Source organism: Rhipicephalus sanguineus, chromosome 9 (genome assembly GCF_013339695.2).
Source record: "Rhipicephalus sanguineus isolate Rsan-2018 chromosome 9, BIME_Rsan_1.4, whole genome shotgun sequence".
Taxonomy (NCBI): domain Eukaryota; kingdom Metazoa; phylum Arthropoda; class Arachnida; order Ixodida; family Ixodidae; genus Rhipicephalus; species Rhipicephalus sanguineus.
In genome coordinates, this window is record NC_051184.2 from 53,181,249 (window position 1) to 53,194,571 (window position 13,323).

General features: G+C 46.9%; 2 protein-coding genes across 3 annotated transcripts in view; one reads left to right on the forward strand and one right to left on the reverse strand.

Moving 5' to 3' along the window:
• Positions 1-2,832, reverse strand: part of LOC119405149 (RING finger protein 11) — a 29,002-nt gene extending 26,170 nt beyond the window's left edge. For both annotated transcript variants that reach the window (XR_007417527.1, XM_037671949.2), the window contains exon 1: positions 2,128-2,832. Coding sequence is in view for 1 of the 2 variants with exons in the window: in XM_037671949.2 (XP_037527877.1) it covers positions 2,128-2,238 (111 nt within the window). In the remaining variant the exon portion in view is untranslated. The remainder of the gene's footprint in view (positions 1-2,127) is intronic.
• Positions 2,833-6,629: 3,797 nt separating this feature from the next.
• On the forward strand, positions 6,630-7,114 carry LOC119405530 (protein krueppel; the record flags this gene model as incomplete). Its single annotated transcript, XM_037672364.2, has 1 exon — positions 6,630-7,114. A coding segment is annotated over one exon (354 nt), but the record flags the coding sequence as incomplete, so codon positions are not given.
• Positions 7,115-13,323: the final 6,209 nt, after the last annotated feature.

Here is a 13,323-nt window from a genome sequence, read left to right on the forward strand (position 1 = left end):
CGTGCAGCGTCACCACTACAGCGAAGAAATAGTTTCACAAGAAGCGCTGAAGTGTAAAGTTCGGCATGTTGGTACGGATTCATTATGTTTAAACAAGCGCGAATGACAAGGGACTTGTTAATTGTACCGACCTGCTTTCTTTTTCAACGAGTTAATAACTGTTGGGGCTTTACGTTCCAAAACCACGATATGATTATGAAGGACACCGTAGTGTAGGGGGCTCCGGAAAATTCGACAACCTGGGGTTCTTTAACGTGCACCTAAATCTAAGTACACGGGCCTCAAACATTTTCGCTCCCACCGAAAATGCGGCCGCCGCGGCCGGGATTCGATACCGCGACCTTCGGGTCAGCGGTCGAGTACCATTACCACTAGACCACCGCGGCTGGTTTCTTTTCAACAAGTCGCCTGTCATTTACGTCACCGTTTCACAGATTCAATTCACCATGCCCCTTCCCCCCCTACATTGCAAATAACGTTGCAAATATGCCTCCATACTTACTAACTTTAACTGGGTGTTACCGCTTTACCACTGACCCCGATTGCACATAACGTTTATCCAATGCGCCCAAACAGCGCATGCGCGCGGTGTCCACCCGCGCATGCGCGGTAGGGTGGCAAGTGCTAAGAGCGCCTAACGAAAAAACAATGCCCGAAACTGCGCGGTCACGCTCTGAATATTTACACCCCACCAGTTGCTAGCGCTCAGCAACGCCGACGATCATCTTTTTTAAGGCAGTGTTTTCGCATAGACTGACCGTCTGTCTGTCTGTCTGCTTGGAAGAAACGAACAAGACGACAAAAAAAGATGGCCGGGCAGCAACAATCTCATAATTAGAAACGCGTCCCCGCCGCGCTGTTTATTCCACCCCAGCAACTGCACGCTCTTCCATGAGTCATCACGGTCGTTTGCGAGTTGCGTGCGAAATGCGCGGGATTCGCAGCAGCTGCTCGATCGGAGCAGCTGACTTTTATTTCGCCTTTTTTTCTCTCTCTCTCTCTGATCCGCGCCTGCAGCCTCCATCAAGAACGCCCCTCCCTACTCCCATCATCTGTCCTTTCTCGTTGCGTAATTATCCGCGCTACTACACGAAGATAGCGCACAATCAGCTACACCAGGCACTAGAAGGAAAATAAAAAAGGGCCGAACAAAGCACCCTTCTAAAAAAGCAGACGTACTACTTACTACGCCGAGATAACGCGGAACAAAGAGAGATGCGAAAATTAGGCTAACTAAACAAACGCGACGTCGTATGCAGGGCGCGCAATGTTTCGTAACTACGTAGTTATTTTGTGTCTTTTGCAGCCCTCCGCAACGAAGGCCTTATCGCGACGCCGGACTATAAAATACGGCCGTAAAAAGACACAAACAAGTCGAGATGCCCGGTGCAGTCTTTCGTTCAGCGTTTCCCAAAACTTGTGGACTAAACAAGGACATTCAATGGTTTGGTTTCGCTTTCGCGTTTTCTTTTTTTTTTGTTTGTTTTTTACAAGAAGCACTGTGCTTTTACCTTATTCACAGCTTTCTGGGGACGCAGATTGTATGGCTGCAGAGATCTCGCGGAGAACACAACAGCGTCTAGACGACGAATCGTATCTTCCATACGCGACCTCGCTTGGCAATGACAATCGTACAATCACAAGGAGCAAACATTAAGAGGACGCGAGTGCAGCAAGTCGCGACATATAAAACAAAAACAGGCAGCCGAACAAAGCGGGCACTCGCGCATGACGGCGGATGACTCGACAACCAGTTTCCTGAAACTGAAACGCAACTGGTCTAGACAGGGGACTTCCCCCGCAAGAACGCTTATAGACCAAGAGCTTGCGCCCGAGAAAAAGACGAAGCCTTCGGAAGTCAAACCACGCAATTAAAGCTTTACAGACATCGATGAGAGGCTAGACTTCGCGACATTTAATACCACCGCAAGTAGCGCAACTACACAGTACAACAGAAAGGAAAAGACGAACACAGGCCCAAACTGACAACAGATTTTATTCCACTGTGTTCATCTTTTCCTTTCTGTTGTGCTGTTTGGTTGTGCTACTTACGATGATATAAGTGTCCAAACACCAACTCGCTTAATTCAACTCTTTTAGACTTCGCGAAGCGACTGAAAAACGCACCTGGTACGGCGGCGGGGGTCCGAGCTGATCAGCTGACGAGTCCCTTGTGCCTTGATTATCCCTCAGCAGGGAGATGTCATCCGACGACATGGACTTCAGGCAATTTCCCATGGCTGGCCGATGTTCGGGGGGAAATTTCGACGCTTCAGAACATCAGCAGCTGGCAAGGGCCGAGGGCTCTCGGAAAAACCATGGTAATCCGGGAACGGAGTACACACCGCCGTCCAAGTAGTCAGCGCGTCTGGTGGCAGTAGGCCTAACGTCGAGACGTGACATGCCCGACGACTTCTCCGTCGCGCAGGCTTCGTCGGACTGGCGGTTTCCGGGCTTCCTTTAATTTGGCACTCCCCTCTGCCTGGAAAGGGTCCGTAGACGCATCGCAGGACGTGGGAAAAGAGAGAATTTTGACGGCGCCCGCCTGAGCTTTTCTCTTTAGACGAACTGTAGTGATACGCTGATTAGTTAGTACGCTCCTTTCATGAAGTCCAGCTCGCAGTCGGGTCGCCTTTGTTCGTCACAACACTCATCGAATCGCCCAGACGGCGCGTCGCCTTTTGTGTCGGTTCGCCGGGGCTGGCGTCGGCGTCGCCGTGGAACACATAGCTACGCGCTGTCGATCAGCGGACGGCAAAACCACGAAAAGTCATCGGCCGATGCGACTTTTCGGTCAGCAGCGAAAAATAACAGTAAACCAGTAAACATGACCGACGATCAGCGCGAACTCGCGACAGACCGTTGCGCCTCGTAGCGGAGCGAGCGGCAACCGATATTTAGGCTTCTTCCGTTTATAAGCACATAAGTAAAAGTATGTAGCCTTAAAATAAACTCGGTGTACACGAAAAATTCCAGTAATAAATAACCAGTTCAAAAGCGTGCTGAAATAAAGAAAGCGGGCATTCAATTTAACGTAGCAGACGACAGGTTGATTGCGAAGTGTTGGCAGCGCACAGCTCTCGATTATAGAAACTCCACGCACTATCCGTGATTTTAGAACGCTCAGCTGAAGACCATGCAGAGGACAAATGTCAGAGTAGTCAGAGGCAGGCAGCCGCCCCTGCGACAAACAACGCTGCCGTACGCAGGCGGGCCATCTTCTACGGCGCGCGCCGCTCAGAACCAGCAACCGCCGTTCCGTGCCCCTAATCAGGCACCACCTCAAGCTACAGCTCCGCCAAATAGAGGCCGAGGAGCTCATACGGCGTCAAACGGGTCTAGGCCCGGTATCCTGAAGAAGCCGAGGCCTAAATTAGAGCAGCAACCAGTACAACAACTCATTCCACCTCGACCACTTCCATCGTGGTCCAACGCGCCTCAACATGGCGCTGCTCCCAGAGCTGGTCATGCGGTACGGCTTCCGGCGTTCGGAAATCTCAACAGAGCTCAACCAGTAGCTCAGTTAACCCCTCCACGACAACTATCAAGCACTGCTGTCCGCGAAGCAGCCAAACAAGCACCGATCAGCGACGAAACTGGTGGATTTCGCATTCCGAGCTACGGAGTGGCCACGGCCAAGGGCACCAGCGGCCTTTGCGAAGTCTTTGGAGTGCTGAACAGCGCGCCCACCGCGAGTCGTCAGGGTCTGGTTAAGCATTTCACGCTGAGAGAGGGAAGGTCGAGCGTCAACTGCATCTTCTACCAGACGGACAGACCTCTCGGACAACTGAGGAAGGGCACTGTGCTCCGCTGCGTCGGCTTCATGAACCGAACCGGACAGCTGTCCGTGGTATCGGCGCGACCGGTGACGGATGACGAGAAGAAGTTGCTGGACGTGCTGTCTACCATCACCGCCCTCTAAACACACCAGTTTGATGAGCATCAGTTTATGATTTTGATTTCTTTCAGCGACGATTTTTTCTTGCGTTCCCGCAACACTCAGCACTTTCATACTCGCAAACTTCGTTAATAAAGTTACGTTTGAACCTTCACCATGGTCATTTCTTGACTTTCGATCGTGATCGAGTCGCGAGTGGGATCGAATTTCTCGACCGCAGTCAACTCAGTTCCGCACATTGCGCGAATGAGCCAACCGCGATCAAGAAACTCCTTCTCCATCGGGCTCGATCGCAATCAAAATTTCACCGTGCGACACCACAATATATTATGAAGACAAAGCGGTAGTGACGTTCACAAGCAAACTTCGTTTTACTGCCAAGTTTTACTTTTGCAGATTTGCAGAGGAAGTCCGCACGGACATTCTAGGGGAAAAGCGAAACCTGGAGTCGAAACCGAAACTTTGCTACTGACGCCGCTGATTTTGAGGTGTCGGAAAATGGAAACGACCACAATGAAAAGAAACATGGCTGCAGGTGCCGTATTTGACATTGCAGCCGGGCGTTTGTGTCGAGAAAGATCGCGTAAATTTATTGAACGCCGCGAAAGGCATCTGTTTCAATTTTGTTCGCGCGTGTCCCAAGAGCTCGAAGTCTTTCGGTCGTTCTTATGACTGTTCTGCGTTGGTGCAACGACTCGTTGCGCGTGCTTGAGCAAAATCATTGACAAGAGCGACGGACGCGCTGCGATTTGTTTATTCGTGCCCGGCGAAGACATTACGTTAATGTCGTGAACGATGTGCTGCTTGATTCTGGGCATTTTAACGATGCCAGTGATGAATGGATACGCAAATGAAGTCGGGACTCGGAGCGTTCCTAGTGAAAACGCCAGGGATACATTCCGTTGTTTTCTTTGAGTGTCTATTGTTTTGTGGTGGTGTCCTGTGCTTTTATGTTTACTCGCAAAGCAGGCGAAGAACACCTATGTTTCGAAATATTAATCGACGTTGCCAGTTCTCAAGTGCACGAAGCTGGGCGTTCACTGCAACGCATAAAGAGCTTTTGCAGAAGCGTCCGTGCACGATGATGCTTCTGTACCGCAGCTTAAAAATTTTTCTTTTTTAAAGCTTTCAGCGCGCGAATTTAACAACGACTTCCTTCGCGTTGCGCACAGCAACTACTCAATGAGCGAAAAAGATCAGAAGCGTTAACAGAAGCTCGAAAGAAGTAACTAAGGTGAACCGCGAATGTTTTATGTTGTGGTCATGTTTTGTGTAAATTGAGCATAGCATACCACGATCATTGTATCCCCGAGATCTGTTTTTCCTCACCACTGCGCGTATTTCTTTCCGTTATTCAGATTTGCTAAAACTGGTATCTGTATGCTGTAGCACACTTTCGTACTTTCAGCGTACTTATGTTTGTGCTGCAATGCGCGACAGTCGTCCTTATTTAAATAGTGTGCGCGTTTTCACGCAGTGCCGCCAAAAAGACTGTGCCAGTATAATGCAACAATTACTTTCGGTCATCCTTGTAAATCACGAAGCAATTGGTTAATTCTGGTGATAATCATAGGCGGGGCACAGTTTGGGCTATTGACTAAGATCAAGAATTAAAGAAATTGAATTGTTGCATTATTCTTGTCCTGCATTAATTTTTATATTTCTGAATTCTGAACTAATGACTTGCCTTAGTGACAGCTAGACGAGTGTGTGCATTGTTGTGCAATTACTGAATTCTTATAGAACGATTAATTAGCATGCTGTTGTGAAGAAAGCAACATTCGAAGCCTTATTTGTGTATGTGTTACCATGCCAGAGCAATATAGTTTTTTCATTGCCTAATGACTGATGTGTATGCATGTAAAAGTGCCTGCAAGTTTGGTAAAACTTTTAATGCATATTCTTTATATGTAATACAAATGAACCTACAGGACTGGACCTTCTTAAAAATGATGATAAAGGCTAGGAAAAAGAATGCAGTGCCCACATGGACGTCACACAATATTATGATGCTTTTGCATTTGATGGTACTAAAGAAAAAAGATTTCCTTTGTTATATGACTTAGCACTTTGGATGCGGTGCTCATAGTTTTATTGTAGACGACAGATTTTGCATAATGAAATGAATCGTTTGTGTTCTGACATTTATTGCAGTGATGCATTTTATAATACGGTAATAAATGAATATATGTAACTTAATTGGACTGGTACTCAACGGGGCCCTGCAACACCTCGTAAGGAATGTACGGAACTGTTCGGAAAGACTAAGTTTCAACAGTTCTGGCAAAAATTCTTGTTCCTACTTGGCTCACAGATGCGCTGGCATAGGGCAGTGCCTTTATTTCCTCGTCCATCATTGCGCTGAGCACTGCTATTGGTATTGGCTCAGAGATTTGTAAATCGCGTTGCCTGATCGCAGAGGCAATAGTGTTCGCACATCGGTACCACCTAATGTTTCTGGGTCAGGCAGGCAGCAGTGAGAGCACAAACAGAATTCTAGCCGACAGACATCGTGCCTGTCTATGCGCTGCAATCAGGACAAGTAGGAGGGATTTCAAACATTAAGCAATCTTTCAAGTGAAATTGGTAGCTGCGTGTGCCAGAATGTTTGGGTCGAGCACTCACAGGATGACTGCCCATCAGTGAAACAGGTTTTTCTTACGATGTTCAGGGGGTGTTCCAGGGCCCCTTTTTGTTTGGCTTCGAAGACGGTCATTGCCAATGATTGCGTTTCTTCCACCTCCCGTTCTGCGCAGATGAGGAAGACACCCTCATTCTGGGAGCCGTGTACTCCCTAGCGCAGTGCGTCGAGCCACTTCCCGAGGAGGAGGTGCGGATACACTGCCCGCACTGTGCGTACAACTGCACGAACCGTGCCTACCTGAGACGTCACATTCGAGTGCACACGGGGGAGGAGCCCTACCACTGCACGTTCTGCTCGCGGAGGTTCAAGGACCGCAGCAACCTCAACCGACACCGGCGCTGCCACACCGGCGAGCGTCCCTATGAGTGCAAACACTGCGGCCTGCGTTTCAACCAGACCAGCTCGCTCAAGACGCACGTGCTCGGACAGCACAAGCAGTGATGACGCGCGTTGGTGGCGGTTTCGGGTGTCACGCATGACATTCATGACACCACTGTGACGGTGCTTTTGCTGCGACTTTCTTAGCATGTCAGTGCTCAACCTGTTCTGGTGTATTTAGTAGGGGTGTGCGAATATTCGAGTTTCGAATCCGAATCGAATAGTACCTAACCGAATAATTCGATTCGACTTTTGAATAGCTAGTATTCGAAGTTTCGAATAATTCGACACGACGAATATCTAAATCGCGACAAAGGCCAATGGTACAACCATGGTTAGGGTGGGGTGACTAAAACTAACGCTAACGTCGTTACAGTAGGACTTTCGTTAAAACTTTCACCGACATCCTGGTTCAAAAGCGAGCGCATGCTGATCTTAAAGGAGATTGTCATTTCTGCACGTAGAGAAACACATGAGAAAACTGTCAAGCCCTTCACAACTTCGTTCCCGAAACGAAGGGCTTCTTGCGTAGTTCGGTAGCGTATTCCGCAAGCGCCGTAAAACATCGTGACTTTGGACTGCGAAACTCTCGGTGATTGGCTTTGCATGTAAAAATTTGTTAACGCTGGGCAGTCTCCACTGCCGCACCGTACCACTCGTTCAGAAACTCCATTCATTCCGGCACGCAGTTAAAACGCTGCTGTGAACGGGCGCCCGAAGAATTTTGGGCCCGGAGCACCCATGGCGATGAAGCACAACATTACCGTTGTCAGATGAGCCTTAGTGCTCGACCATTGGGAAGGAAAACTAGCTACCGTATACCCCCCTCTGTTAAGAGGTGAGGAGTGCCGCTGCTGGCTGGAATGGCGGCTCTTCTGTCAACATGCTTGCGCGCCCATAAAGGCTGAAAGAAAAGCCACTCCCGAACGAATACGTAATAAAACTGTCGGCACGCCGTAGCGTCCCTGATTTTTCCTTTGTCTTGACGTAACTGGCGGTACACACTGCGTATAAATATACTATTCAATATTTTTGGCCACTATTCGGCACTATTCGATTCGAATTCGATTCGAGGTGAAATTTCACTATTCACACACCCCTAGTATTTAGCTCAATGGATTCAAACTGGCATAGCTTTGTAATGAAGTGTTAAAACGCAAAAGTGTGAGCAGCAGCGTTGGTGGACACAACTTATGATGCTAAACTTAAGCAAAAACAATTTACTCGGATCACTGTGTTCTAAGTGTCAGCCAGGGTATGCATGACACAAGCTGTTTAATTATTGTCAAGGGACGCATATAATGAAAGCAAGAGTCTTTAAGTAAAATAGTTCTAGTATGTCATGCATGATTGATTAAACCACCACAAGATGTTCTCACAAGTGCTGCCGTTCTCAGGTTTGTGCAACTATCTCAAAGATTCATGCATTTTCGTTTTGCTAACAGCCACTTTGGCTTACCCCACCTTTTTTGCTTTTGCACTGCCTTGCCATTTTCGTGGTACAGTTAATCTTTGCACGTACAATGCACTCTGTGCCGAAAACTTCAGAAATTGTAAAATTGACTTTGGCGCGCAGAAGTAGGAGGCTCGTCTGGTTGCAAGTGAGCACTTCTGGGCATGAAGTGTCGCAGGGTGAAATAAGACGGGAGGACTGAGAAATAATGGCAGCTTGTCATCGTTTCCTCGCAATTCTGTCTGTTTTGCCTTGCAGTACTTAGTATGCTATGATAAGTAAGGCAGCCCAATCATTTTACCCTCCTGACGGTTTCGGGTGGCATTTGTTTCAAGAAATGGTAGCTAAACAGACAGTTCACCACACTATGTGATGTTTTCCTTCCATCTCTCGACACCAACAAGGTTGTTGAAAGCAAAACTATGCTGCTGTGAAGTCAGCTCCTTGGACCTGACTGCACACGAAGTGTCTCGCCAGCAAGGCCTGTGCCTGTTCGCACCAGCATCTGACAGTTTTCACATGTTTATTTATTTATTTTTTTTTGCCCCATCAGTACAGAAAATTGCTGTCGGTTTCGCCTCTGTATGCTTCCTAACCTACCCTTTTCTATGTGTACTCTTTCATTACTGTCATTTCACGACGTCATTGTTAAGCGCACATTGCACGGAATTGCTTCACCTGTAGAAAGCGCGAGGCACTTGTCACCAAAGAAACTGCTGTGTCAATGTGTATGTTGGGCATTACAGAAAAATACTATACAGTACACTATGTTAGTGTGGCTCGTACTACAGTGACTTCACTAAAGGAGAAGACACACAAAAAAAATGCACCGTTTTGAACAGGTGCTTTCGCTAGTCCTTTTGATTGTGCTTTGATCTCTACGCTGATGCAGTAAGTGCGTCAGTGATAACATGTTTACCAAAGCAATGCGATAAACAGGTTGTGGAGTGCCCCTCACCAGGCCTCATCAGAGGAAGGCGTTTCGGGCTAGTTGGTAATCCATAGTTACAAGCTTTATAGTGCGGAACTTCTTACACAAATGACATCGGGGGAACAGACAAGACGTGAGGAAAAAGCAAGTGAGATGATGGGGATGTGAGAAATTGGCAATTTGCACAGATGCGCAGAAGTACTCACCTAATTTGTCAGGAGCACCTGTGGTGATCCAGAGGCTTAAAGGGATACTGAACAAAATTTTTGCTGCCAAGACTTACAGCCAAATTGAGAGGTTGGGTGCTGTAGTCGATAGACATAACCTTCATTTCAGGCAGAAACTGGAAGAAAATGATGAATTTAATGCGTTTTTTTACAAACTGCCGCGTCTAGCGGCCGCACCGCGAACTAAAGGAGGCGACATTTGAACAATGCCAGCCATCGCCCGTGTCTCTCAACCCGTTCAGCTCTCACTGCGGTTCCCAGAACCACTATGAACAGAACCGGCAGCAAACAATGCTCCGGGCTGGGGTGAAGCCCCTAAAAGGTGGGGCAAACCTGAGCGCCTGTGTGAAAGGTTGAGAGTGCGACGTAACGGACAGGTGGGAGAAAGAAAAGACAAGGATGGGAACACGTGCACCCTGCATGTGCTGCGGTGAATGTGACGTCACGGCTCACGCTGGTGTGCAGCCGCCGCGCGCTGACAATCGACCAAAAATACAGCCAACTGTTCGAAAATACGAGAAATAAACTCTGTTTATCAGAACATTCGCATCTTCCATGTAGAATTTCGATGTCCTCGTCAGTTTTTCCAATTTTTCTTCAGTATCTCTTGAAGGTTGTCGTCACAAGAATAAAAATTCTGGGATTTTACTTGCTAAGACACCAAATACGATCTTGAAACATGCTTTAGTTGGGAGGACTCCGGATTAATTGTGACCATCTGTACACTGCACACCTCAATCTAAGTACTGCATGCGTGTTTCTGCATTTCGTCCAAACTGTAGTGTGGCCAGGAATTGAACCTTATGCTTAAGTAAGAACCTTCGTGCTTAGCACTGCAGCCTTAGCCTTAGCCACCAAGTTGCCACGACAGATCTTCACAAGATTGGCGAGCCTGTGACACTCGAAACGACTTGACAGGGAAACTTCGCTTGTGACGACAGAAATTTTTGCTACACAATGCGAGTTATTTTGAAGCACAGTTCAGACGCGCCACTGCTAGAATTTTTCTCACAAGCGTGTTCAGTGATAACGGAGATAGTAGTCGATAAGGTCTTACGAGAAAATTGTGTGAGAAGCTAAGCTGTCGTCTTTGCAGCTCTCTCTCGCCTAGACCAGATCCGCGAGCGACATTCTTTCGTATTTCTCTCAGCACAGTGACGTTGTCTCTGCTGGCAGGGTGACCGGTTCTTTTGAAAATGAAGGACGCGTGGGGACTCTCGTTGGAATTCTCAGCCATTTTTGCAGTGTACTACACTGTAACACCTCACAGACAATCGCCACATGAAAATATGCCAATCATTTTGCTCAGAGAATGGTTGAGGCCAGACAGAGAGACCCCACTTAATCGGTTCAACAAAGTTTTATCATCAACATCCAAACCTAGTGAGGGAGGTAGTGGCTAAGTACTGCACAAGGATGACCAATCCTTGTGTAGTAAGGGAGTGCATTACTGGCTGTGGTCTCTGGTATGAAGCTGCACTCAAGTCTCTTTATGCAATTCCATCAACACATGGATTAAAAAAAAATTTTTTTTTAATCCGGTATGGAATTGCGGGGCACCGGGATTTGAACCATGGCACTCTTGCATGTGAGGCTGACGCTCTACCTTTACGTCTAGTGAGGGGCCCTTTACAATTATGTTTGCTGACCTGCTTAAGCTGGGATAGCTACAATTCATGTTATTGAAACTTGTTTTTGTATTGCCAAGGTTTCTGGGGCTTTTCAGTGGCCAGCTCAGCTGCATACAAGATGTTTCACTAGTTGTATTTATTACTTCTTTCAATGTGTCCTTCAGTGGCAGCAAGATTAGAAAGCGAACAAAATCTACGCTACATTTTTTTTTTTTCACGCACACATGAAATGTGTGTGCACAGTCATGTGAGTGGTTGCGGTCTCGAGGAGAATACATGCTTGCGAACCAATGTTTTTTTTTTTTTTTGTGTGTGTGTGTGTGTTCTAATGAAACAACCCTGAAGTGAGATTGTGCCTATTTAAGAATGTCACATCAACAGTAACTTATGGTGCACTTGCCAACAGGAACTGGAATGTGGAGTCAGTTTTCGTTCTGCTGTTCTTGTTACTGAGAGAATTTCAAATATTTTTTTTTCAAACGTGTAGAATTTAACACACAAACTATTCTTGAGTGGTATGCCGAGGGCAGAATTGAGAAGCGTGAATAAATTTGATTGACCTTTCATCTCTGAAAATTTGTTCAGTGAGCCTGTTGTGACGAGAGGGATTTGGTTTGTAAGAAAGCTGAAGCCTACGTGTGAGTGTGTTGCTCATCAGTGAACTCCGACATGCTGGAGCACGGCGCTTTAATGACGTCCAGTTAAAGAACACTTAAGCCGAGTTAGTGTTGAAATTAAGCTGTATTCATAGATAGCTAGTCAGTCTAACATTTAATATATTGTCCTAAAACAACAGAAAATGAGGAGAAATAAACAGAAGTAAGTAGCTCTAATACGCGTGTACTCGGCCGAACGTAATAATGAGGCAACAAATGCAATAAAAGATTCATGGTATGCAGAAACGTCAAGTTGCCAAAAAAACGATAACATGACTAAATAACACTGCCCACACCTAGAGCGCAAAAAGAAAGGCAAATGTCACACATAAGCTAAGTATCGCCAGTGTTTAGCTGCTTAAAATTCAGCATGCATAAAACTTTATACGTGGGCGTTGTTTAAACCATTTGCAACTGCGAAAGTATTGAGCAAATTTGTTGCAAACTTTTCAGCAACATCACCGTGGTCAATTCGTTGCTCGAGGAGGTAGTCGCAAACCAACCCTGTGGTCACCACTTAGAATAGACAGATACGCACCTTTTCACTCTCCCCATGTAAAGCTGGCTCAATGGAAAGTTGAGCTGGCTGGTGTGGATTCATCGTGGAAGAAATCAAGGTGTGTTTGCGTAGACGTGCATGCATGCTCGATTGATAGGTTGCCCTGCTGTTCCTGGGCTTGCAGAGATAAGTTTTATCTCTACTTTCTGTTGTGCCACAGGTTGTGGTAAAAAATGGCTAGCTGTTTCATGTAATATCTGCTATGTTGTCACAGACTACCCCCTTTAGTAATGTGAGCACATTACACGTGGTGCTAGCGCTGGAACAACAAAGTGAAACGTCTGACGACACAACGAGCTGTGCTAGCTCTTCGGAGCTCCACTGTGATTTCAGCAACTGTATCATCCGATTGCTGGCGCTTGTGTTGTCTGGTTTTTCTTCTATCGTGTCCCCGTTCACATACGTTGCTTTCTTCCCTGACAAAGCAGTGCAGCGGTTAATTTCAAATCTCTGCAACATGCCTTGCTCGCGCGGGCATCTTTTCAGATGCTGCTGCTGTGGCTGTTATAATTACTGCAGGTGTCTCCCGACCATCGTTTTCAAGGGCTCGAATGAGTCGTTAGTGCTACTTATGAAGATCCATTTGTACTTATGAATTAGGTTTGCCTTATTATCGCGTCTATTTTCATGTTCTAGCTAACCTCACTTACCATCGCCATAATTTTGATACATTTATATCTCATACATGTTTAGTTGAGCGATTTTAGGTGTATATACAGCCATTTACACCAACGTATCATATTATTGTCCGCTCATTCCCACCATGTGCCTGGTGCTCTGGTAAAATGTGTCCCTAACGCGAAGAAAACTTATTAATCATCATCATCGCGCAGGCAACCTGGCAGTTCCCTGGACCACAAGGTCGCAGCTGGGCGTCGACGCCGTCCGCAACCACCGTCCGCTCCAATGCAACCAGTGTGGCTATCGGTGCAGCAGCCGAAGCTAC